The sequence below is a fragment of the Dendropsophus ebraccatus genome, chromosome 1 (genome assembly GCF_027789765.1).
Source record: "Dendropsophus ebraccatus isolate aDenEbr1 chromosome 1, aDenEbr1.pat, whole genome shotgun sequence".
NCBI classification, from domain to species: domain Eukaryota; kingdom Metazoa; phylum Chordata; class Amphibia; order Anura; family Hylidae; genus Dendropsophus; species Dendropsophus ebraccatus.
This window is the reverse complement of record NC_091454.1, coordinates 1,075,144-1,101,937: the sequence shown is the minus strand read 5'-3', so window position 1 is coordinate 1,101,937 and position 26,794 is coordinate 1,075,144. Positions and strand designations below refer to the sequence as shown.

At 50.0% G+C, this 26,794-nt stretch overlaps 1 protein-coding gene across 1 annotated transcript in view; it reads left to right on the top strand.

The window, feature by feature from the left end:
• The first annotated feature begins 3,977 nt into the window (after positions 1-3,977).
• PLCZ1 (phospholipase C zeta 1) overlaps positions 3,978-26,794 on the top strand; it is an 84,692-nt gene continuing 61,875 nt past the window's right edge. The window contains exons 1-5 of the mRNA XM_069951182.1: positions 3,978-4,230; positions 5,329-5,414; positions 5,882-5,994; positions 9,267-9,498; positions 24,613-24,811. Coding sequence (XP_069807283.1) covers positions 5,384-5,414; positions 5,882-5,994; positions 9,267-9,498; positions 24,613-24,811 — 575 coding nt within the window. The 5' untranslated portion in view covers positions 3,978-4,230; positions 5,329-5,383. The remainder of the gene's footprint in view (positions 4,231-5,328; positions 5,415-5,881; positions 5,995-9,266; positions 9,499-24,612; positions 24,812-26,794) is intronic.

The following is a 26,794-nucleotide window of genomic DNA, read 5'->3' as shown; positions in this document are numbered from 1 at the left end:
AATAACCCCTCACTCCTCTAGACCACCAGGGATATAGATAATAACCCCTCACTCCTCTAGACCACCAGGGATATACATGATAATAACCCCTCACTCCTCTGGACCACCAGGGATATACATGATAATAACCCCTCTCTCCTCTAGACCACCAGGGATATACATGATAATAACCCCTCACTCCTCTAGACCACCAGGGATATAGATAATAACCCCTCACTCCTCTAGACCACCAGGGATATAGATAATAACCCCTCACTCCTCTAGACCACCAGGGATATAGATAATAACCCCTCACTCCTCTAGACCACCAGGGATATACATGATAATAACCCCTCACTCCTCTGGACCACCAGGGATATAGATAATAACCTCTCACTTCTCTAGACCACCAGGGATATACATGGTAATAACCCCTCACTCCTCTAGACCACCAGAGATATACATGATAATAACCCCTCACTCCTCTAGACCACCAGAGATATACATGATAATAACCCCTCACTCCTCTAGACCACCAGGGATATACATGGTAATAACCCCTCACTCCTCTAGACCACCAGAGATATACATGATAATAACCCCTCACTCCTCTAGACCACCAGGGATATACATGGTAATAACCCCTCACTCCTCTAGACCACCAGAGATATACATGATAATAACCCCTCACTCCTCTAGACCACCAGGGATATACATGGTAATAACCCCTCACTCCTCTAGACCACCAGGGATATACATGGTAATAACCCCTCACTCCTCTAGACCACCAGGGATATAGATAATAACCCCACCACTACCCCCTCACTATCAGGGATATAAATAATAACCGCTCCACTGCCCCCAGACCACCAGGGATATAGATAATAACCCTCCACTGCCCCCAGACCACCAGGATATAGATAATAACCCCTCCACTGCCCCAGACCACCAGGATATAGATAATAACCCCTCCACTGCCCCCTCACTATCAGGGATATAGATAATAAACCCTCCATTGCCCCAAACCCCCAGGGATAATAACCCCTCCACTGCTCTAGACCACCAGGAATATACATGATAGCCCCTACACTGCCCCCAGACCACCAGGGACATAGATAATAACCCTACACTGCCTCAGACCACCAGGGATATATATATTTACCCCTCCACTAACCCCAGACCACCAGGGATATAGACAATAACCCCTCCACTGCCTCAGACCACCAGTTAAATAGATAATAACCCCTCCACTGCCCTAAATCACCAGGTATAAACATTATAAACTCCTCCCTGCCCCAGACCACCAGGGATATAACTAATATACTCAGCTGATATAACCTCCAGACATTACATCATATGTGACTGATATCAGCCGCTCCCCTTATAACGCTCCAGTACTGATATATCCTCCTATTACATCATATGTGACTGATATCAGCCGCTCCTCTTATAACGCTCCAGTACTGATATATCCTCCTATTACATCATATGTGACTGATATCAGCCACTCCTCTTATAACGCTCCAGCACTGATATAACCTCCTATTACATCATATGTGACTGATATCAGCCGCTCCTCTTATAACACTCCAGCACTGATATAACCTCCTATTACATCATATGTGACTGATATCAGCCGCTCCTCTTATAACACTCCAGTACTGATATATCCTCCTATTACATCCTATGTGACTGATATCAGCCGCTCCCCTTATAACACTCCAGTACTGATATAACCTCCAGACATTACACCATATGTGACTGATATCAGCCGCTCCTCTTATAACGCTCCAGTACTGATATATCCTCCTATTACATCATATGTGACTGATATCAGCCGCTCCTCTTATAACACTCCAGTACTGATATAACCTCCTATTACATCCTATGTGACTGATATCAGCCGCTCCTCTTATAACGCTTCAGCACTGATATATCCTCCTATTACATCATATGTGACTGATATCAGCCGCTCCTCTTATAACGCTCCAGCACTGATATAACCTCCAGACATTACATCCTATGTGACTGATATCAGCCGCTCCTCTTATAACGCTCCAGCACTGATATATCCTCCTATTACATATGTGACTGATATCAGCCGCTCCTCTTATAACACTCCAGCACTGATATATCCTCCTATTACATCATATGTGACTGATATCAGCCGCTCCTCTTATAACGCTCCAGTACTGATATATCCTCCTATTACATCATATGTGACTGATATCAGCCGCTCCTCTTATAACGCTCCAGCACTGATATAACCTCCTATTACATCATATGTGACTGATATCAGCCGCTCCTCTTATAACGCTCCAGTACTGATATATCCTCCTATTACATCCTATGTGACTGATATCAGCCGCTCCTCTTATAACGCTCCAGCACTGATATAACGTGTATGATAATAATGGAGGGCGGAGCTTTGTCCCTGGTGAATGTGGGAGGAGCCACCTGTCTGATACTATCCAGCATGCTCTGGGGGCAGCATCTCTTTGTGTATTATATGGAATAAAGCCAGTGCTCCTCAGGGTCAGAGCTATGTGTGTTGAGTGGTCCTAGGGGGCGGGGCTAGGGGAAGCACAGCTCTATGCTTTATGACATCATAGGTAATAGCAGGTGCAGATATTTCTAGTTACTGGCTGTACATCATCACTGGCTGCAGTGAGGGGGCAGTGACCGTCCTGTTACATCTGCGGCCTCCGTGTAGCTGCAGTGAGGGGTCAGTGACCATCCTGTTACATCTGCGGCCTCCGTGTAGCTGCAGTGAGGGGGCAGTGACCGTCCTGTTACATCTGCGGCCTCTGTGTAGCTGCAGTGAGGGGTCAGTGACCGTCCTGTTACATCTGCGGCCCCCGTGTAGCTGCAGTGAGGGGTCAGTGACCGTCCTGTTACATCTGCGGCCCCCGTGTAGCTGCAGTGAGGGGGCAGTGACCGTCCTGTTACATCTGCGGCCTCCGTGTAGCTGCAGTGAGGGGGCAGTGACCGTCCTGTTACATCTGCGGCCTCCGTGTAGCTGCAGTGAGGGGGCAGTGACCGTCCTGTTACATCTGCGGCCTCCGTGTAGCTGCAGTGAGGGGGCAGTGACCGTCCTGTTACATCTGCGGCCTCTGTGTAGCTGCAGTGAGGGGGCAGTGACCGTCCTGTTACATCTGCGGCCTCCGTGTAGCTGCAGTGAGGGGGCAGTGACCGTCCTGTTACATCTGCAGCCCCCGTGTAGCTGCAGTGAGGGGGCAGTGACCGTCCTGTTACATCTGCGGCCTCCGTGTAGCTGCAGTGAGGGGGCAGTGACCGTCCTGTTACATCTGCGGCCCCCGTGTAGCTGCAGTGAGGGGGCAGTGACCGTCCTGTTACATCTGCGGCCTCCGTGTAGCTGCAGTGAGGGGGCAGTGACCGTCCTGTTACATCTGCGGCCTCCGTGTAGCTGCAGTGAGGGGGCAGTGACCGTCCTGTTACATCTGCGGCCCCCGTGTAGCTGCAGTGAGGGGGCAGTGACCGTCCTGTTACATCTGCGGCCTCCGTGTAGCTGCAGTGAGGGGGCAGTGACCGTCCTGTTACATCTGCGGCCCCCGTGTAGCTGCAGTGAGGGGGCAGTGACCGTCCTGTTACATCTGCGGCCCCCGTGTAGCTGCAGTGAGGGGGCAGTGACCGTCCTGTTACATCTGCGGCCCCCGTGTAGCTGCAGTGAGGGGGCAGTGACCGTCCTGTTACATCTGCGGCCCCCGTGTAGCTGCAGCCTGTTTTTGTTGGCTCTGGACCAGCGTCTGTATTTACATAACAATGAGAAGAGTGCGGCGAGCAGCGGGGTCACCACGAGGACAAGACCGAGGATTAGCCCTCACATCAGCATGACCATCATCATTATCCCCCCCCCCCCTGCTGTATACAGCTCCATACAGTGACTGAGCTCCCCCTACAGGAGACAGCAGGAGCAGCAGTTATCATCCCTGTCTGTTATCTATAGTGACCAATCACAGCACAGCCCCTCCCCCCCTGTATATAGAGGACCCCCCCTGCTGTATACAGCTCCATACAGTGACTGAGCTCCCCCTACAGGAGACAGCAGGAGCAGCAGTTATCATCCCTGTCTGTTATCTATAGTGACCAATCACAGCGCTGCTTTCACTTTTGGAGAGCAGTTGCAGAAATGGAGTGGTTGCCATGGTTGCAGGCTGTGTGAGGGCGGGCTGATCGGTTGCTATAGTGACAGGCTGATCAGCAGGAGGACAGTGAGCAGACGCTTGGCAGGTAAGTGTTTCCTCCACAGTGATGTCCTCGGGCCCCATACTCGCTCAGTCGCTGCTTACTGCTTGTATCCCCCAGAAGGTGATTTGGAGGTGGGGGTTAGACAGAAGCCCCGCCCTCACATCCATATATCCAATCACTAACAAAGGAGTAATGGGCGGGGTCTCTATAGGGGCACAAAGTGTTAATGTCAGTTATATCAGCACAAAGATCTGCTCCCTGGGGGTGGGGCCAGCTATATCAGCACAGTGCTCTGCTCCCTGGGGGTGGGGCCAGCTAGATCAGCACAGTGCTCCGCTCCCTGGGGGTGGGGTCAGCTATATCAGCACAGTGCTCTGCTCCCTGGGGGTGGGGCCAGCTAGATCAGCACAGTGCTCTGCTCCCTGGGGGTGGGGTCAGCTATATCAGCACAAACATCCACTCCCTGGGGGTGGGGTCAGCTAGATCAGCACAGTGCTCTGCTCCCTGGGGGTGGGGTCAGCTATATCAGCACAGTGCTCTGCTCCCTGGGGGTGGGGCCAGCTATATCAGCACAGTGCTCTGCTCCCTGGGGGTGGGGTCAGTTATATCAGCACAGTGCTCTGCTCCCTGGGGGTGGGGCCAGCTATATCAGCACAGTGCTCTGCTCCCTGGGGGTGGGGTCAGCTAGATCAGCACAGTGCTCTGCTCCCTGGGGGTGGGGCCAGCTATATCAGCACAGTGCTCCGCTCCCTGGGGGTGGGGTCAGCTATATCAGCACAGTGCTCTGCTCCCTGGGGGTGGGGTCAGCTAGATCAGCACAGTGCTCTGCTCCCTGGGGGTGGGGTCAGCTAGATCAGCACAGTGCTCCGCTCCCTGGGGGTGGGGCCAGCTATATCAGCACAGTGCTCTGCTCCCTGGGGGTGGGGTCAGCTAGATCAGCACAGTGCTCTGCTCCCTGGGGGTGGGGCCAGCTATATCAGCACAGTGCTCTGCTCCCTGGGGGTGGGGTCAGCTAGATCAGCACAGTGCTCTGCTCCCTGGGGGTGGGGTCAGCTAGATCAGCATGGCTGTCCATGCAGGGCAGAGGAGTTTAGGAGAAGAATGTGCTGCTGTTCATCCTGATCTCTGTGATGTCATCAGATTGTAGATCATCAGCTGGTGCCGGGCAGGATTGCAGCACATCGAAAGATCCATCATGGGGAACGGCAGCAGCATTGCCGAGCAATATCCTAATATACAGAGTCTGATATATGACCCCCATATAACACCCTGTCCCCTATATATGACCCCCATATAAGACCTTGTCCCCTATATATGACCCCATATAACACCCTGTCCTCTATATATGACCCCATATAACACCCTGTCACCTATATATGACCCCCATATAAGACCTTGTCCCCTATATATGACCCCCATATAAGACCTTGTCCCCTATATATGACCCCCATATAACACCCTGTCCTCTATATATGACCCCATATAACACCCTGTCACCTATATATGACCTTGTCCCCTATATATGACCCCCATATAACACCCTGTCACCTATATATGACCTTGTCCCCTATATATGACCCCATATAAGACCCTGTCCCCTATATATGACCTTGTCCCCTTATACCTTCCTGGATATGACACCCCCCCCCCCCCATCTCTATTGTCTGATGGTCTCTTAACCCTTGGTGTACATGTCCGGAGTTTGGAGCCAATCAGGAGCGAAGCATCAGCTACCAGGAGGTGCTGGACATAATGAGGAGGATGGGGGTCACCCTGGACACGGCTCACCTCCGGGCCCTGATGAAGGTGACGGGGGAGGAGGATAGGGAGATGATGGGGGTGATGGAGATTGTGGTGATAGTGATTGGGGTGATAGTGATGGGGGTGATAGTGATGAGGGTGATAGTGATGGGGGTGATAGTGATGGGGGTGATAGTGATGGTGGTGATAGTGATGGGGGTGATAGTGATGGTGGTGATAGTGATGGGGGTGATAGTGATGGGGGTGATAGTGATTGGGGTGATAGTGATGGGGGTGATAGTGATGGGGGTGATAGTGATGGGGGTGATAGTGATGGGGGTGATAGTGATGGGGGTGATAGTGATGGTGGTGATAGTGATGGGGGTGATAGTGATGGTGGTGATGGTGATAGTGATGGTGGTGATAGTGATTGTGGTGATAGTGATGGGGGTGATAGTGATGGTGGTGATAGTGATGGTGGTGATGGGGGTGATAGTGATGGGGGTGATAGTGATGGGGGTGATAGTGATGGGGGTGATAGTGATGGGGGTGATAGTGATGGGGGTGATAGTGATGGTGGTGATAGTGATTGTGGTGATAGTGATGGTGGTGATAGTGATGGGGGTGATAGTGATGGTGGTGATAGTGATGGTGGTGATAGTGATGGTGGTGATAGTGATGGGGGTGATAGTGATGGGGGTGATAGTGATGGGGGTGATAGTGATGGGGGTGATAGTGATTGGGGTGATAGTGATGGGGGTGATAGTGATTGGGGTGATAGTGATGGGGGTGATAGTGATGAGGGTGATAGTGATGGGGGTGATAGTGATGGTGGTGATGGGGGTGATAGTGATGGTGGTGATGGGGGTGATAGTGATGGTGGTGATAGTGATGGTGGTGATAGTGATAGTGATGGGGGTGATAGTGATGGGGGTGATAGTGATGGGGGTGATAGTGATGGGGGTGATAGTGATGGTGGTGATGGGGGTGATAGTGATGGGGGTGATAGTGATGGTGGTGATAGTGATGGGGGTGATAGTGATGGTGATGGGGGTGATAGTGATGGGGGTGATAGTGATGGTGATGGGGGTGATAGTGATTGGGGTGATAGTGATGGGGGTGATAGTGATGGGGGTGATAGTGATGGGGGTGATAGTGATGGGGGTGATAGTGATGGGGGTGATAGTGATGGTGGTGATAGTGATGGGGGTGATAGTGATGGTGGTGATGGTGATGGGGGTGATAGTGATGGTGATGGGGGTGATAGTGATGGTGGTGATAGTGATTGTGGTGATAGTGATGGTGGTGATAGTGATGGGGGTGATAGTGATGGTGGTGATAGTGATGGTGGTGATAGTGATGGTGGTGATAGTGATGGGGGTGATAGTGATGGGGGTGATAGTGATGGGGGTGATAGTGATGGGGGTGATAGTGATTGGGGTGATAGTGATGGGGGTGATAGTGATTGGGGTGATAGTGATGGGGGTGATAGTGATGAGGGTGATAGTGATGGGGGTGATAGTGATGGGGTGATAGTGATGGGGTGATAGTGATGGTGGTGATAGTGATGGGGGTGATAGTGATGGGGGTGATAGTGATGGTGGTGATAGTGATGGGGGTGATAGTGATGGGGGTGATAGTGATGGGGGTGATAGTGATGGGGGTGATAGTGATGGTGATGGGGGTGATAGTGATGGTGGTGATAGTGATGGGGGTGATAGTGATAGTGATGGGGGTGATAGTGATGGGGGTGATAGTGATGGGGGTGATAGTGATAGTGATGGGGGTGATAGTGATGGGGGTGATAGTGATGGGGGTGATAGTGATGGGGGTGATAGTGATGGGGTGATAGTGATGGTGGTGATAGTGATGGGGGTGATAGTGATGGGGGTGATAGTGATGGTGGTGATAGTGATGGGGGTGATAGTGATTGGGGTGATAGTGATGGTGGTGATAGTGATGGTGGTGATAGTGATGGGGGTGATAGTGATGGTGGTGATAGTGATGGGGGTGATAGTGATGGTGGTGATAGTGATGGGGGTGATAGTGATGGTGATGGGGGTGATAGTGATGGTGGTGATAGTGATGGGGGTGATAGTGATAGTGATGGGGGGTGATAGTGATGGGGGTGATAGTGATGGGGGTGATAGTGATAGTGATGGGGGTGATAGTGATGGGGGTGATAGTGATGGGGGTGATAGTGATGGGGGTGATAGTGATGGGGGTGATAGTGATGGTGATGGGGGTGATAGTGATGGGGGTGATAGTGATGGGGGTGATAGTGATGGTGGTGATAGTGATGGGGGTGATAGTGATGGGGGTGATAGTGATGGTGGTGATAGTGATGGGGGTGATAGTGATTGGGGTGATAGTGATGGGGGTGATAGTGATGGTGGTGATAGTGATGGGGGTGATAGTGATGGGGGTGATAGTGATGGTGGTGATAGTGATGGGGGTGATAGTGATAGTGATGGGGGTGATAGTGATGGGGGTGATAGTGATGGGGGTGATAGTGATAGTGATGGGGGTGATAGTGATGGGGGTGATGGTGATAGTGATGGGGGTGATAGTGATGGGGGTGATAGTGATGGGGGTGATAGTGATGGGGGTGATAGTGATGGGGGTGATAGTGATACATTTCTTCTTCCTCCCCTCATTTCTTCCTTCGCCATCACCACATTCCTCTTCTTCCTCCTCCACATTCTTATTCTTCTTCTTCCCCTAAACATTTCTTCTTCCTCCTCCTCTTTCTCCTCTACATTTCTTCCTCCTCCAACACCACATTCCCCTTCTTCCTCTTCCAAATCCTTTTTCCTCCTCCTCTTCATTCTTCTCCCTCCTCCTCATTTCTTCTTCACCGCCCCCACTTCCTCCTCCTCCTCCTCCACATTTCTTCCTCCTCCTCCTCCACATCTCTTCCTCCTCTGCATTTCTTCTTTTTCCTCTTCTACATTTCTTCTTCCTCCTCCACATTTTTTTCTTCTTCCTTCTCTACCTTCATCTTCCTTCACATTTTTTCTTCCTCCTCATCTTCCTCCTCTTTGGACTTCTTCTTCCTTGTCTCCTATTTAGACATGAGCGACCCTGGAGCAGCTGGAGTCCATCCGAACCCCAACGATTGGCATGTGATTAGCGGGGGCTGCAGAACTTGGATAAAGCCCTAAGGTTGTCTGGAGAAGATGGATGCAGCCAATGACTATATCCATGATTCCCACATAGCCTTAGGGCTTTACCCAACTCCAGCAGCCGCCGCTAATCACATGCCAATCGTTGGGGTTGGGATGGACTCCAGCTGCTCCAGGGTCGCTCATCTCTATTGTTTCTTCTTGACCCTATAGGAGCAGGATCCTAGAAGAAGCGGCCTCCTGGATCTGGCAGCTTTCCGGAGGATCTATAAGAGGCTCGTCCACCGTCCGGAGCTGACCGAGCTCTATAACATCCTGCGCTGGAGACACGCGGCCCTGAGCCCCTCCCGACTCTGCCGCTTCCTGATCCATGAGCAGCAGGAGGCCGAGGTGGATAAGAATACGGCCACAAGGCTCATCGAGAGATACGAGATCATGCTAGAAGGTACCAGGGCCCCCCAAATCACCCCACTGTGAGGGTCACCCCAAAAACACCTACTAGGAGTTACCCCCAAATAACCCCACTGCCAGGAACACCCCAAAACCACCTACTGCGAGGGTCACCCCAAAACCACTTACTGCGAGGGACAGCCCAAAACCACCTACTGCGAGGGACACCCTAAAACCAACTACTGCGAGGGTCACCCCAAAACCACTTACTGCAAGGGACAGCCCAAAACCACCTACTGCGAGGGACACCCTAAAACCAACTACTGCGAGGGTCACCCCAAAACCACTTACTGCAAGGGACAGCCCAAAACCACCTACTGCGAGGGACACCCTAAAACCAACTACTGCGAGGGTCACCCCAAAACCACTTACTGCGAGGGACACCCCAAAACCACCTACTGCAAGGGACAGCCCAAAACCACCTACTGCGAGGGACACCCCAAAACCACTTACTGCAAGGGACAGCCCAAAACCACCCACTGCGAGGGACACCCCAAAACCATCCCACTTCCTCGGAATACAACTCCACTGACAGGGACACCCCCAAAATGACTGGTGAATAAGACAAGATGTAACATCAGAATAGTGAGTGCAGCTCTGGAGGATGAAAAGAGAGCGGCACTCTGTGACAGTCCCAATAGAACAATTCCATAGGTAATCCCGGCACTCACCGATTTCCTGATCATTAGTGATGAGTATGATATCCAATGCATTCAAATGTTTGAACGGTAACGCAGTAAAAATTGGATTCGCCCTCCTCCCCCCCTGACGCTTTTATTCCAGCCAATAAACATGCAGGGGGGAGGGACAGGCACTAGGAGTAGGCAAAACTGATTGGCCGGCTTAACCATGTGACCTCCTAAGTATAAGAATAGGGGATTGCAGATTCGTCTCACTTGCTGGTTGGAGCTAGAGAGGGACAGACTGTGTACCAGGGAGAGAGGCTGTATACCAGGGAGAGAGACTGTATACCAGGGAGAGAGGCTGTATACCAGGGAGAGAGGCTGTATACCAGGGAGAGAGGCTGTATACCAGGGAGAGAGACTGTATACCAGGGAGAGGCTATATACCAGGGAGAGAGGCTGTATACCAGGGAGAGAGGCTGTGTACCAGGGAGAGAGACTGTATACCAGGGAGAGACTGTATACCAGGGAGAGACTGTATACCAGGAAGAGAGACTGTATACCAGGGAGAGAGGCTGTGTACCAGGGAGAGAGACTGTATACCAGGGAGAGAGACTGTATACCAGGGAGAGAGGCTGTGTACCAGGGAGAGAGACTGTATACCAGAGAGAGACTGTATACCAGGGAGAGACTGTGTACCAGAGAGAGACTGTATACCAGGGAGAGAGACTGTATACCAGGGAGAGAGACTGTATACCAGGGAGAGACTGTATACCAGGGAGAGAGGCTGTATACCAGGGAGAGAGACTGTATACCAGGGAGAGAGACTGTATATCAGGGAGAGACTGTATACCAGGGAGAGAGGCTGTATACCAGGGAGAGAGACTGTATACCAGGAAGAGAGACTGTACGCCAGGGAGAGAGACTGTATATCAGGGAGAGAGACTGTATACCAGGGAGAGAGGCTGTATACCAGGGAGAGAGACTGTATACCAGGGAGAGAGGCTGTATACCAGGGAGAGAGACTGTATATCAGGGAGAGACTGTATACCAGGGAGAGAGACTGTATACCAGGGAGAGAGGCTGTATACCAGGGAGAGAGACTGTATATCAGGGAGAGACTGTATACCAGGGAGAGAGACTGTATACCAGGGAGAGAGACTGTATACCAGGGAGAGAGGCTGTATACCAGGGAGAGAGACTGTATATCAGGGAGAGAGACTGTATACCAGGGAGAGACTGTATACCAGGGAGAGAGGCTGTATACCAGGGAGAGAGGCTATATACCAGGGAGAGAGACTGTATACCAGGGAGAGAGACTGTATACCAGAGAGAGGCTATATACCAGGGAGAGAGGCTGTATACCAGGGAGAGAGGCTGTATACCAGGGAGAGAGACTGTATATCAGGGAGAGAGACTGTATACCAGGGAGAGACTGTATACCAGGGAGAGACTGTATACCAGGGAGAGAGGCTGTATACCAGGGAGAGACTGTATACCAGGGAGAGAGACTGTATACCAGGGAGAGACTGTATACCAGGGAGAGAGGCTGTATACCAGGGAGAGAGGCTGTATACCAGGGAGAGAGACTGTATACCAGGGAGAGAGACTGTATACCAGGGAGAGAGACTGTGTACCAAGGAGAGAGACTGTATACCAGGGAGAGAGGCTGTATACCAGGGAGAGACTGTATACCAGGGAGAGACTGTATACCAGGGAGAGAGACTGTGTACCAGGGAGAGACTGTATACCAGGGAGAGACTGTATACCAGGGAGAGAGGCTGTATACCAGGGAGAGAGACTGTATACCAGGGAGAGAGACTGTATACCAGGGAGAGACTGTATACCAGGGAGAGAGGCTGTATACCAGGGAGAGAGGCTGTATACCAGGGAGAGAGGCTGTATACCAGGGAGAGAGGCTGTATACCAGGGAGAGAGACTGTATACCAGGGAGAGAGACTGTATACCAGGGAGAGAGACTGTGTACCAGGGAGAGAGACTGTATACCAGGGAGAGAGACTGTGTACCAAGGAGAGAGGCTGTATACCAGGGAGAGAGGCTGTATACCAGGGAGAGAGACTGTATACCAGGGAGAGAGACTGTATACCAGGGAGAGAGACTGTATACCAGGGAGAGAGACTGTATATCAGGGAGAGAGACTGTATACCAGGGAGAGACTGTACACCAGGGAGAGAGACTGTATACCAGAGAGAGACTGTATACCAGGGAGAGAGGCTGTATACCAGGGAGAGAGACTGTATACCAGGGAGAGAGACTGTATACCAGGGAGAGACTGTATACCAGGGAGAGAGACTGTATACCAGGGAGAGACTGTATACCAGGGAGAGAGGCTGTATACCAGGGAGAGAGACTGTATACCAGGAAGAGAGACTGTATACCAGGGAGAGACTGTATACCAGGGAGAGACTATATACCAGGGAGAGAGACTGTGTACCAGGGAGAGAGACTGTATACCAGGGAGAGACTATATACCAGGGAGAGAGACTGTGTACCAGGGAGAGAGACTGTGTACCAGGGAGAGACTGTATACCAGGGAGAGAGACTGTGTACCAGGGAGAGACTGTATACCAGGGAGAGAGACTGTGTACCAGGGAGAGAGACTGTGTACCAGGGAGAGACTGTATACCAGGGAGAGACTGTATACCAGGGAGAGAGGCTGTATACCAGGGAGAGAGACTGTGTACCAGGGAGAGACTGTATACCAGGGAGAGAGACTGTGTACCAGGGAGAGGCTGTATACCAGGGAGAGAGACTGTATACCAGGGAGAGAGAGGCTGTATACCAGGGAGAGAGACTGTATATCAGGGAGAGGCTGTATACCAGGGAGAGAGGCTGTATACCAGGGAGAGGCTGTATACCAGGGAGAGAGGCTGTATACCAGGGAGAGAGACTGTATACCAGGGAGAGAGACTGTATACCAGGGAGAGAGGCTGTATACCAGGGAGAGGCTGTATACCAGGGAGAGAGGCTGTATACCAGGGAGAGAGGCTGTATACCAGGGAGAGAGACTGTATACCAAGGAGAGAGGCTGTGTACCAGGGAGAGAGACTGTATACCAGGGAGAGACTATATACCAGGGAGAGAGACTGTATATCAGGGAGAGAGACTGTATACCAGGGAGAGAGACTGTATACCAGGGAGAGAGACTGTGTACCAGGGAGAGAGACTGTGTACCAGGGAGAGAGACTGTGTACCAGGGAGAGGCTATATACCAGGGAGAGAGACTGTATACCAGGGAGAGAGGCTGTATACCAGGGAGAGAGACTGTATACCAGGGAGAGACTGTATACCAGGGAGAGGCTGTATACCAGGGAGAGAAAGCTTTTAGGTGAAGTTAGGTAGGGAGGGACCCCCCAAAGCCCTTGTTAGGGCTAAAAGTAGAAAAACCAGAAATGTAGAAGCTGTTATGAGACAGGCAGTGCGTTCAGACATACAGTGTATACAGCTGTATACTGTGAGTGCAGGATAATACCTCTTATCTTACTACTACTGATAGTGTATATAGCTGTATACTGTGATTACAAGATAATACCTGTTAGTAGATACGGCTGTATACTGTGATTACGGGATAATACCTGTTAGTGGATACGGCTGTGTACTGTGATTACAAGATAATACCTGTTAGTGAATACGGCTGTATACTGTGATTACGGGATAATACCTGTTAGTGGATACGGCTGTATACTGTGAGTGCGGGATAATACCTGTTAGTGGATACGGCTGTATACTGTGATTACAAGATAATACCTGTTAGTGAATATGGCTGTATACTGTGATTACGGGATAATACCTGTTAGTGGATACGGCTGTATACTGTGATTACGGGATAATACCTGTTAGTGGATACGGCTGTATACTGTGATTACGGGATAATACCTGTTAGTGGATACGGCTGTATACTGTGAGTGCAGGATATTACCTGTTAGTGGATACGGCTGTATACTGTGAGTGCGGGATAATACCTGTTAGTGGATACGGCTGTATACTGTGAGTGCGGGATAATACCTGTTAGTGGATACGGCTGTATACTGTGATTACGGGATAATACCTGTTAGTGGATACGGCTGTATACTGTGATTACGGGATAATACCTGTTAGTGGATACGGCTGTATACTGTGAGTGCGGGATAATACCTGTTAGTGGATACGGCTGTATACTGTGAGTGCGGGATAATACCTGTTAGTGGATACGGCTGTATACTGTGATTACGGGATAATACCTGTTAGTGGATACGGCTGTATACTGTGATTACAGGATAATACCTGTTAGTGGATACGGCTGTATACTGTGAGTGCGGGATAATACCTGTTAGTGGATACGGCTGTGTACTGTGATTACGGGATAATACCTGTTAGTGGATACGGCTGTATACTGTGATTACAGGATAATACCTGTTAGTGGATACGGCTGTATACTGTGAGTGCGGGATAATACCTGTTAGTGGATACAGCTGTATACTGTGATTACAGGATAATACCTGTTAGTGGATACGGCTGTATACTGTGAGTGCGGCATAATACTTGTTAGTGGATACAGCTGTATACTGTGAGTGCAGGATAATACCTGTTAGTGGATACAGCTGTATACTGTGATTACGGGATAATACCTGTTAGTGGATACGGCTGTATACTGTGATTACAGGATAATACCTGTTAGTTGATACGGCTGTATACTGTGAGTGCGGGATAATACCTGTTAGTGGATACGGCTGTATACTGTGAGTGCGGGATAATACCTGTTAGTGGATACGGCTGTATACTGTGATTACAAGATAATACCTGTTAGTGGATACGGCTGTATACTGTGATTATGGGATAATACCTGTTAGTGGATACGGCTGTATACTGTGAGTGCGGTATAATACCTGTTAGTGGATACAGCTGTATACTGTGATTACGGGATAATACCTGTTAGTGGATACGGCTGTATACTGTGATTACAGGATAATACCTGTTAGCTGATACGGCTGTATACTGTGAGTGCGGGATAATACCTGTTAGTGGATACGGCTGTATACTGTGATTATGGGATAATACCTGTTAGTGGATACGGCTGTATACTGTGATTACAGGATAATACCTGTTAGTGGATACGGCTGTATACTGTGAGTGCGGAATAATACCTGTTAGTGGATACGGCTGTATACTGTGAGTGCGGGATAATACCTGTTAGTGGATACGGCTGTGTACTGTGAGTGCGGGATAATACCTGTTAGTGGATACGGCTGTATACTGTGAGTGCGGGATAATACCTGTTAGTGGATACGGCTGTATACTGTGATTACAGGATAATACCTGTTAGTGGATACGGCTGTATACTGTGATTACAGGATATTACCTGTTAGTGGATACGGCTGTATACTGTGAGTGCGGGATAATACCTGTTAGTGGATACGGCTGTATACTGTGATTACAGGATATTACCTGTTAGTGGATACGGCTGTATACTGTGAGTGCGGGATAATACCTGTTAGTGGATACAGCTGTATACTGTGATTACAGGATAATACCTGTTAGTGGATACGGCTGTATACTGTGATTACAGGATATTACCTGTTAGTGGATACGGCTGTATACTGTGAGTGCGGGATAATACCTGTTAGTGGATACGGCTGTATACTGTGATTACAGGATATTACCTGTTAGTGGATACGGCTGTATACTGTGAGTGCGGCATAATACCTGTTAGTGGATACAGCTGTATACTGTGAGTGCGGGATAATACCTGTTAGTGGATACGGCTGTATACTGTGATTACGGGATAATACCTGTTAGTGGATACGGCTGTATACTGTAAGTGCGGGATAATACCTGTTAGTGGATACGGCTGTATACTGTGATTACGGGATATTACCTGTTAGTGGATACGGCTGTATACTGTGAGTGCGGGATAATACCTGTTAGTGGATACAGCTGTATACTGTGATTACAGGATAATACCTGTTAGTGGATACGGCTGTATACTGTGAGTGCGGGATAATACCTGTTAGTGGATACGGCTGTATACTGTGAGTGCGGGATAATACCTGTTAGTGGATACAGCTGTATACTGTGATTACGGGAAAATACCTGTTAGTGGATACGGCTGTATACTGTGAGTGCGGGATAATACCTGTTAGTAGATACGGCTGTATACTGTGAGTGCGGGATAATACCTGTTAGTGGATACGGCTGTATACTGTGATTATGGGATAATACCTGTTAGTGGATACGGCTGTATACTGTGAGTGCGGGATAATACCTGTTAGTGGATACGGCTGTATACTGTGAGTGCGGGATAATACCTGTTAGTGGATACGGCTGTGTACTGTGATTACGGGATAATACCTGTTAGTGGATACGGCTGTATACTGTGAGTGCGGGATAATACCTGTTAGTGGATACGGCTGTATACTGTGAGTGCGGGATAATACCTGTTAGTGGATACGGCTGTATACTGTGATTATGGGATAATACCTGTTAGTGGATACGGCTGTATACTGTGAGTGCGGGATAATACCTGTTAGTGGATACGGCTGTATACTGTGAGTGCGGGATAATACCTGTTAGTGGATACGGCTGTATACTGTGATTACAGGATAATACCTGTTAGTGGATACGGCTGTATACTGTGAGTGCGGGATAATACCTGTTAGTGGATACGGCTGTATACTGTGAGTGCGGGATAATACCTGTTAGTGGATACGGCTGTATACTGTGAGTGCGGGATAATACCTGTTAGTGGATACGGCTGTATACTGTGAGTGCGGGATAATACCTGTTAGTGGATACGGCTGTATACTGTGATTACAGGATAATACCTGTTAGTGGATACGGCTGTATACTGTGATTACAGGATAATACCTGTTAGTGGATACGGCTGTATACTGTGAGTGCGGGAAAATACCTGTTAGTGGATACGGCTGTATACTGTGATTACAGGATAATACCTGTTAGTGGATACGGCTGTATACTGTGAGTGCGGGAAAATACCTCTTATCTTATTACTATTGATTTTTTTTGTTTGTGTTCAGGATCTGAGACGACCATTGGTGCTGTCCCTGTCGGTTAGATGCAGCCAGGCATGCTCCCCCTGCTGTCCCTGTCAGTTAGATGCAGCCAGGCATGCTTCCCCTGCTGTCCCAGTCAGTTAGATGCAGCCAGGCACGCTTCCCCTGCTGTCCCAGTCAGTTAGATGCAGCCAGGCACGCTTCCCCTGCTGTCCCGGTCAGTTAGATGCAGCCAGGCACGCTTCCCCTGATGTCCCAGTCAGTTAGATGCAGCCAGGCATGCTTCCCCTGCTGTCCCGGTCAGTTAGATGCAGCCAGGCATGCTTCCCCTGCTGTCCCAGTCAGTTAGATGCAGCCAGGCACGCTTCCCCTGATGTCCCAGTCAGTTAGATGCAGCCAGGCACGCTTCCCCTGCTGTCCCGGTCAGTTAGATGCAGCCAGGCATGCTTCCCCTGCTGTCCCGGTCAGTTAGATGCAGCCAGGCATGCTTCCCCTGCTGTCCCAGTCAGTTAGATGCAGCCAGGCATGCTTCCCCTGCTATCCCAGTCAGTTAGATGCAGCCAGGCATGCTTCCCCTGCTGTCCCGGTCAGTTAGATGCAGCCAGGCATGCTTCCCCTGCTGTCCCGGTCAGTTAGATGCAGCCAGGCACGCTTCCCCTGATGTCCCAGTCAGTTAGATGCAGCCAGGCATGCTTCCCCTGCTGTCCCGGTCAGTTAGATGCAGCCAGGCATGCTTCCCCTGCTGTCCCAGTCAGTTAGATGCAGCCAGGCACGCTTCCCCTGATGTCCCAGTCAGTTAGATGCAGCCAGGCACGCTTCCCCTGCTGTCCCGGTCAGTTAGATGCAGCCAGGCATGCTTCCCCTGCTGTCCCGGTCAGTTAGATGCAGCCAGGCATGCTTCCCCTGCTGTCCCAGTCAGTTAGATGCAGCCAGGCATGCTTCCCCTGCTATCCCAGTCAGTTAGATGCAGCCAGGCATGCTTCCCCTGCTGTCCCGGTCAGTTAGATGCAGCCAGGCATGCTTCCCCTGCTGTCCCGGTCAGTTAGATGCAGCCAGGCATGCTTCCCCTGCTGTCCCGGTCAGTTAGATGCAGCCAGGCATGCTTCCCCTGCTGTCCCTGTCAGTTAGATGCAGCCAGGCATGCTTCCCCTGCTGTCCCTGTCAGTTAGATGCAGCCAGGCATGCTTCCCCTGCTGTCCCGGTCAGTTAGATGCAGCCAGGCATGCTTCCCCTGCTGTCCCGGTCAGTTAGATGCAGCCAGGCATTCTTCCCCTGCTGTTCCAGTCAGTTAGATGCAGCCAGGCATTCTTCCCCTGCTGTTCCAGTCAGTTAGATGCAGCCAGGCATGCTTCCCCTGCTGTCCCGGTCAGTTAGATGCAGCCAGGCATGCTCCCCCTGCTGTCCAGTCAGTTAGATGCAGCCAGGCATGCTCCCCCTGCTGTCCAGTCAGTTAGATGCAGCCAGACCATGCTTCCCCTGCTGTCCCGGTCAGTTAGATGCAGCCAGGCATGCTTCCCCTGCTGTCTCGGTCAGTCAGTTAGATGCAGCCAGGCATGCTTCCCCTGAGGTCTCGCCATCTTTTCCTGCGGTGTCCTTGTGCACTTGGTCGCCTCCTGGTGGTCGGATATTGATTTCCAGGTCCCAGGGATTTTTCTCCCATAGACTATAATGGGATTTGATAATCGTTTGAATATACAAATATCGGGAACTTTTCGCTCATCTCTAATATTCATCCAAATCTATTCAGTATCCATAAACCTTATAAGTGTGAACAGCAGAACACAGAACCACGGCCGTTATCATCGGCCAATTACCGGATAAAAACCAGATACCTTTGGATGATTATGAAATCGGTGAGTGACTGCAGAATAGTAAGTGCAGCTCTGGAGGATGAGACATTATGTAACAGCAGAATAGTGAGTGCAGCTCCGGAGGATGAGACATGATGTAACAGCAGAATAGTGAGTGCAGCTCTGGAGGATGAGACATTATGTAACAGCAGAATAGTGAGTGCAGCTCCGGAGGATGAGACATGATGTAAGAGCAGAATAGTGAGTGCAGCTCTGGAGGATGAGACATGATGTAACAGCAGAATAGTGAGTGCAGCTCCGGAGGATGAGACATGATGTAACAGCAGAATAGTGAGTGCAGCTCTGGAGGATGAGACATGATGTAACAGCAGAATAGTGAGTGCAGCTCTGGAGGATGAGACATGATGTAACAGCAGAATAGTGAGTGCAGCTCTGGAGGATGAGACATGATGTAACAGCAGAATAGTGAGTGCAGCTCCGGAGGATGAGACATGATGTAACAGCAGAATAGTGAGTGCAGCTCTGGAGGATGAGACATGATGTAACAGCAGAATAGTGAGTGCAGCTCTGGAGGATGAGACATGATGTAACAGCAGAATAGTGAGTGCAGCTCTGGAGGATGAGACATGATGGAACAGCAGAATAGTGAGTGCAGCTCTGGAGGATGAGACATGATGGAACAGCAGTATAGTGAGTGCAGCTCTGGAGGATGAGACATGATGTAACAGCAGAATAGTGAGTGCAGCTCTGGAGGATGAGACATGATGATGTAACAGCAGAATAGTGAGTGCAGCTCTGGAGGATGAGACAGGATGTAACAGCAGAATAGTGAGTGCAGCTCTGGAGGATGAGACAGGATGTAACAGCAGAATAGTGAGTGCAGCTCTGGAGGATGAGACAGGATGTAACAGCAGAATAGTGAGTGCAGCTCTGGAGGATGAGACAGGATGTAACAGCAGAATAGTGAGTGCAGCTCTGGAGGATGAGACGTGATGTAACAGCAGAATAGTGAGTGCAGCTCTGGAGGATGAGACATGATGTAACAGCAGAATAGTGAGTGCAGCTCTGGGGGATGAGACATGAGGTAACAGCAGAATAGTGAGTGCAGCTCTGGAGGATGAGACAGGATGTAACAGCAGAATAGTGAGTGCAGCTCTGGAGGATAGCCCACCCCTGAGGTGACCACTGTGACATCACACCATCGCAGTCTAGCCCCGCCCCTGAGGTGACCACTGTGACATCACACCATAGAAGTCTAGCCCGCCCCTGAGGTGACCACTGTGACATCACACCATTGCAGTCTAGCCCCGCCCCTGAGGTGACCACTGTGACATCACACCATAGCATTCTAGCCCCGCCCCTGAGGTGACCACAGTGACATCACACAATAGCATTCTAGCCCCGCCCCTGAGGTGACCACTGTGACATCACACTATAGAAGTCTAGCCCCGCCCCTGAGGTGACCACAGTGACATCAGACCATAGCATTCTAGCCCCGCCCCTAAGGTGACCACAGTGACATCACACAATAGCATTCTAGCCCCGCCCCTGAGGTGACCACGGTGACATCACACTATAGAAGTCTAGCCCCGCCCCTGAGGTGACCACAGTGACATCAGACCATAGCATTCTAGCCCCGCCCCTGAGGTGACCACAGTGACATCACACAATAGCATTCTAGCCCCACCCCTGAGGTGACCACGGTGACATCACACTATAGAAGTCTAGCCCCGCCCCTGAGGTGACCACAGTGACATCAGACCATAGCATTCTAGCCCCGCCCCTGAGGTGACCACAGTGACATCACACAATAGCATTCTAGCCCCGCCCCTGAGGTGACCACGGTGACATCACACTATAGAAGTCTAGCCCCGCCCCTGAGGTGACCACAGTGACATCAGACCATAGCATTCTAGCCCCGCCCCTGAGGTGACCACAGTGACATCACACAATAGCATTCTAGCCCCGCCCCTGAGGTGACCACGGTGACATCACACTATAGAAGTCTAGCCCCGCCCCTGAGTTGACCACTGTGAAATCACACTATAGCATAAAAAAAATCAAACTGGGACAGCACTGGAAAAAATGGAAAAAAATGATAAGAATATTTAGATGGAGTGCACGTCTCACCGCACAGGACCCTTCCGTTCGGCTTCAATCCAATAGTAAACGTAGGAGACAGCAAAACGTGATTTTTTATTGACATCAGACGGGACGTTTCGGCTGGTACTTCAGCCTTTCCCAAGCGTGACTATATGGTGGCCATTCAGTGCCTTATATGTGCTACACAGCAAAATCACAGCAAATTACACAGCAAGCAGATCCAATCAGTAATTCATAGTATAATTAGGTGATAAACATCATATCAAGTATCAAAAACAGTATTGTATGCGTCATTAAATATATCCAGTGTATCATACATTATATATCTGTGAAAAACTATCATATCTCCTCCAGATTATCAAATAATCCCATTATGTGCATAAAAGATCCCCTCAATCAGTTATTTGGTGCATAGTGATAAATAAAACCTAAACATATCATACCAAACCAGCATGCTCCTGAAACATGGCGTACAAACAGGCTACAAACACCGATGTGTGGGCGTCACTGCACAAGCACCATCCTATCACGTCACTGCACAGCTCTGTGTGTGACTGGCACATGTGCAGAAGCTTCCACGAGATTCCGGGCGCCATCTTGGATGTGGGCAAGGAGACTGTCTCTGCAAACAGACTGAGGGAACCACATAAATGATGTGTCAAACCTATCAAACTATATATATGAAAGAAGGGAGGGCACCACAAAAATAACAAAAAAAGCAGGGGTGCTGCAGGACTAAATGCTACACTGTAAATGTAAAAAAAGAGAAGAAAGTACTGAACCAGCAGACCCAAAATAATATATCACAAAATATAAGTTTATTGAAGTACAGACACAAACATAAAAACATATACATATACATATAGTGCATACCATGAGAAGTCGCACTATAAACCATTGTCCAAATAGCTGCCTAAATCCCACAATAAGGAAAGAAAACTGAGAACTACCTGTGTATAAAGGCAAAGTGCAGGTAGTGCCAAATAAGGTACCACAAGTGCATAATAAGCTGCCAGACAGGCCCAAGTACAACATACACCGGCCCCAGAAAGAAGGGAGACTGACGAAGTCGCATTGTGCGACGCAACGCGTTGGGCGGTTCTTTCCTATTGTCCATTTGATATCGGCTGCGGTACAGGTTGTATTCATCAGTCCTTCTTTCTGGGGCCGGTGTATGTTGTACTTGGGCCGGTCTGGCAGCTTATTATGCACTTGTGGTACCTTATTTGGCACTACCTGCACTTTGCCTTTATACACAGGTAGTTCTCAGTTTTCTTTCCTTATTGTGGGATTTAGGCAGCTATTTGGACAATGGTTTATAGTGCGACTTCTCATGGTATGCACTATATGTATATGTATATGTTTTTATGTTTGTGTCTGTACTTCAATAAACTTATATTTTGTGATATATTATTTTGGGTGTGCTGGTTCAGTACTTTTTTCTCTTTTTTTCATTTACAGTGAACCTATCAAACTATCTCAAAGTCACAAGGGGCAGTAGAAACCAGCAGTATTATTGCTATATATAATGCCAAAAAACGGGTCTAGATATAGCTACAAGGTTATTGAGTGGTAAAGAATATTTGGGGAGTGAGACCCCTAGTGGTGAAATCCAGAAAAAGCACCCATGGTGATGTTTAATACCATAAAGAGAGGGATGACTCTCAACATCCTCACCACGCCGGCAACATCTACATTTTCATGCAGTATAGCTGCCATTGATCGCAGCATCATGTAAGAGGGAACTCCGCACAAAGCCAAGTCTCCCTGCACACGATGACGTGCCAGGGTCCTCTCTGTCATGATGGGGGATTATACCCCCTATAAAGCATTATCGGTATAGAATCACACTGCTAAGGGATGGCACCTGGCATCCTCACGCCACTGGTGGTCCCTGCATTTTCATGCAGGGGTGCCCCAAGTGGTCGCAGTACAAGACCGAGTCTCCCTCTGCACAATGACGTGCCAGGGTCACCCCCAACAAGTGCAGTGTCACCATATAGCATATATAATGGAGAAGAGAAATGATCCCCACTTCATACCACGCTGGAAATAAGGCTCCTAGGGTAAATTATCAGCCAAACCCTAAATGCCGTTCCCTCAGTCTGTAAACAAATAACAAAAAGGAAAAACTCCATCCAACACGTTTATTGGTGGCTCCAAAAAATGCAAATCTAACGTTTGGCGTCCAGAAGGCAGAGAAAAATGAAAATGTTACCTTTTAGGGTTTGGCTCATAATTTACCCCAGGAGCCTTATTTCCAGCGTGGTATGAAGTGGGGATCATTTCTCTTCTCCATTATATATGCTATATGGTGACACTGCACTTGTTGGGGGTGACCCTGGCACGTCATTGTGCAGAGGGAGACTCGGTCTTGTACTGCGACCACTTGGGGCACCCCTGCATGAAAATGCAGGGACCACCAGTGGCGTGAGGATGCCAGGTGCCATCCCTTAGCAGTGTGATTCTATACCGATAATGCTTTATAGGGGGTATAATCCCCCATCATGACAGGGAGGACTCTGACACGTCATGGTGTGCAGGGAGACTTGGCTTTGTGCGGAGTTCCCTCTTACATGATGCTGCGATCAATGGCAGCTATACTGCATGAAAATGTAGATGTTGCCGGCGTCGTGAGGATGTTGGGAGTCATCCCTCTCTTTATGGTATTAAACATCACCATGGGTGCTTTTTCTGGATTTCACCACTAGGGGTCTCACTCCCCAAATATTCTTTACCACTCAATAACCTTGTAGCTATATCTAGACCCGTTTTTTGGCATTATATATAGCAATAATACTGCTGGTTTCTACTGCCCCTTGTGACTTTGAGATAGTTTGATAAGTTTGACACATCATTTGTGTGGTTCCCTCAGTCTGTTTGCAGAGACAGTCTCCTTGCCCACATCCAAGATGGCGCCCGGAATCTCGTGGACGCTTCTGCACATGTGCCAGTCACACACAGAGCTGCTCTGTGCAGTGACGTGATAGGATGGTGCTTGTGCAGTGACGCCCACACATCGGTGTTTGTAGCCTGTTTGTACGCCATGTTTCAGGAGCATGCTGGATTGGTATGATATGTTTAGGTTTTATTTATCACTATGCACCAAATAACTGATTGAGGGAATCTTTTATGCACATAATGGGATTATTTGATAATCTGGAGGAGATATGACTAGTTTTTCACAGATATATAATGTATGATACACTGGATATATTTAATGACGCATACAATACTGTTTTTGATACTTGATATGATGTTTATCACCTAATTATACTATGAATTACTGATTGGATCTGCTTGCTGTGTAATTTGCTGTGATTTTGCTGTGTAGCACATATAAGGCGCTGAATGGCCACCATGTAGTCACGCTTGGGAAAGGCTGAAGTACCAGCCGAAACGTCGCGTCTGATGTGAATAAAAAAATCACGTTTTTTCACACGAAGTGCTGTCTCCTATGTTTACTATCACACTATAGCAGTCTAGCCCCGCCCCTGAGGTGACCACTGTGACATCACACTATAGCAGTCTAGCCCCGCCCCTGAAGTGCTGTCTCCTTCAGCTCGTAGAGAGAACTACCTGACACTAGAAGGCTTCATCCGCTACATGAATTGTGAGAATTCCATCCTGCGGGGGGCGCACCGCTACGTCTACCAGGACATGAGCCAGCCCCTCAACCACTACTACATCTCCTCCTCACACAACACCTACCTGCTGAGCAACCAACTCCTGGGCCAGAGCCACCTCTATGCCTACAGAAGGTATGACAGCGGGAGGGGTCAGAGGTCACAGAGGATGGAGAAGCTCCTGAGGAGGTAATGGAGGGGGTAGTGTGGTGCGGCCAGTCACCTGCCAGATGGTGCTGTGACGCCACTCCTGTGGTGAGTGGTCGGAGTATAACGCAGCCCGGTGTTATGCTGTGGTGACTGGTCGGAGTATAACGCAGCCCGGTGTTATGCTGTGGTGACTGGTCGGAGTATAACGCAGCCCGGTGTTATGCTGTGGTGACTGGTCGGAGTATAACGCAGCCCGGTGTTATGCTGTGGTGACTGGTTGGAGTATAACGCAGCCTGGTGTTATGTTGTGATGACTGGTCGGAGTATAACGCAGCCCGGTGTTATGCTGTGGTGACTGGTCGGAGTATAACGCAGCCCGGTGTTATGCTGTGGTGACTGGTCGGAGTATAACGCAGCCTGGTGTTATGCTGTGGTGACTGGTCGGAGTATAACGCAGCCCGGTGTTATGTTGTGATGACTGGTCGGAGTATAACGCAGCCCGGTGTTATGCTGTGGTGACTGGTCGGAGTATAACGCAGCCCGGTGTTATAATGTGGTGACTGGTCGGAGTATAATGCAGCCTGGTGTTATGCTGTGGTGACTGGTCGGAGTATAACGCAGCCCGGTGTTATGCTGTGGTGACTGGTCGGAGTATAACGCAGCCCGGTGTTATGCTGTGGTGACTGGTCGGAGTATAACGCAGCCTGGTGTTATGCTGTGGTGACTGGTCGGAGTATAATGCAGCCCGGTGTTATGCTGTGGTGACTGGTCGGAGTATAACGCAGCCCGGTGTTATAATGTGGTGACTGGTCGGAGTATAACGCAGCCCGGTATTATGCTGTGGTGACGCCGGTGCCGGTTGGGCACACAGGTATGGGGGGGGGGCACACCTGATTTTAGTTTAGTGAGACCGGCTATGCCCTTTCCCCTGCGGTCGGTGACCTGCCGGGCTGTGAGGGGTCCCTTGGGCTGCTATCACGGTGGTCCGGAGTGGAGCTGTGACCCTCCTGGACTATCGGTACTGTCACCCACAGAGAGGGGAGATGTCCCAAGGAGGATGCAATGGCTGTGTAGGTGCTGGTGCAATGATCACCGAGTCCTGTTACAACTAGATTTGTATTTCCAGGGAAATACAAAGTGCTTGAAAAGAGCGCCCCTTTACCAGTGACCTCCAGAGCGCCCCATTACCAGTGACCTCCAGAGCGCCCCATTACCAGTGACCTCCAGAGCGCCCCATTACCAGTGACCTCCAGAGCACCCCATTACCAGTGACCTCCAGAGCGCCCCATTACCAGTGACCTCCAGAGCGCCCCATTACCAGTGACCTCCAGAGCGCCCCATTACCAGTGACCTCCAGAGCGCCCCATTACCAGTGACCTCCAGAGCGCCCCATTACCAGTGACCTCCAGAGCGCCCCCATTACCAGTGACCTCCAGAGCGCCCCATTACCAGTGACCTCCAGAGCGCCCCATTACTAGTGACCTCCAGAGCGCCCCTTTACCAGTGACCTCCAGAGCGCCCCTTTACCAGTGACCTCCAGAGCGCCCCATTACCAGTGACCTCCAGAGCGCCCCTTTACCAGTGACCTCCAGAGCGCTCCTTTACCAGTGACCTCCAGAGCACCCCTTTACCAGTGACCTACAGAGCGCCCCATTACCAGTGACCTCCAGAGCACCCCATTACCAGTGACCTCCAGAGCGCCCCTTTACCAGTGACCTCCAGAGCGCCCCTTTACCAGTGACCTCCAGAGCGCCCCTTTACCAGTGACCTCCAGAGCGCCCCTTTACCAGTGACTTCCAGAGCGCCCCTTTACCAGTGACCTCCAGAGCGCCCCTTTACCAGTGACCTCCAGAGCGCCCCATTACCAGTGACCTCCAGAGCGCCCCATTACCAGTGACCTCCAGAGCACCCCATTACCAGTGACCTCCAGAGCGCCCCATTACCAGTGACCTCCAGAGCGCCCCATTA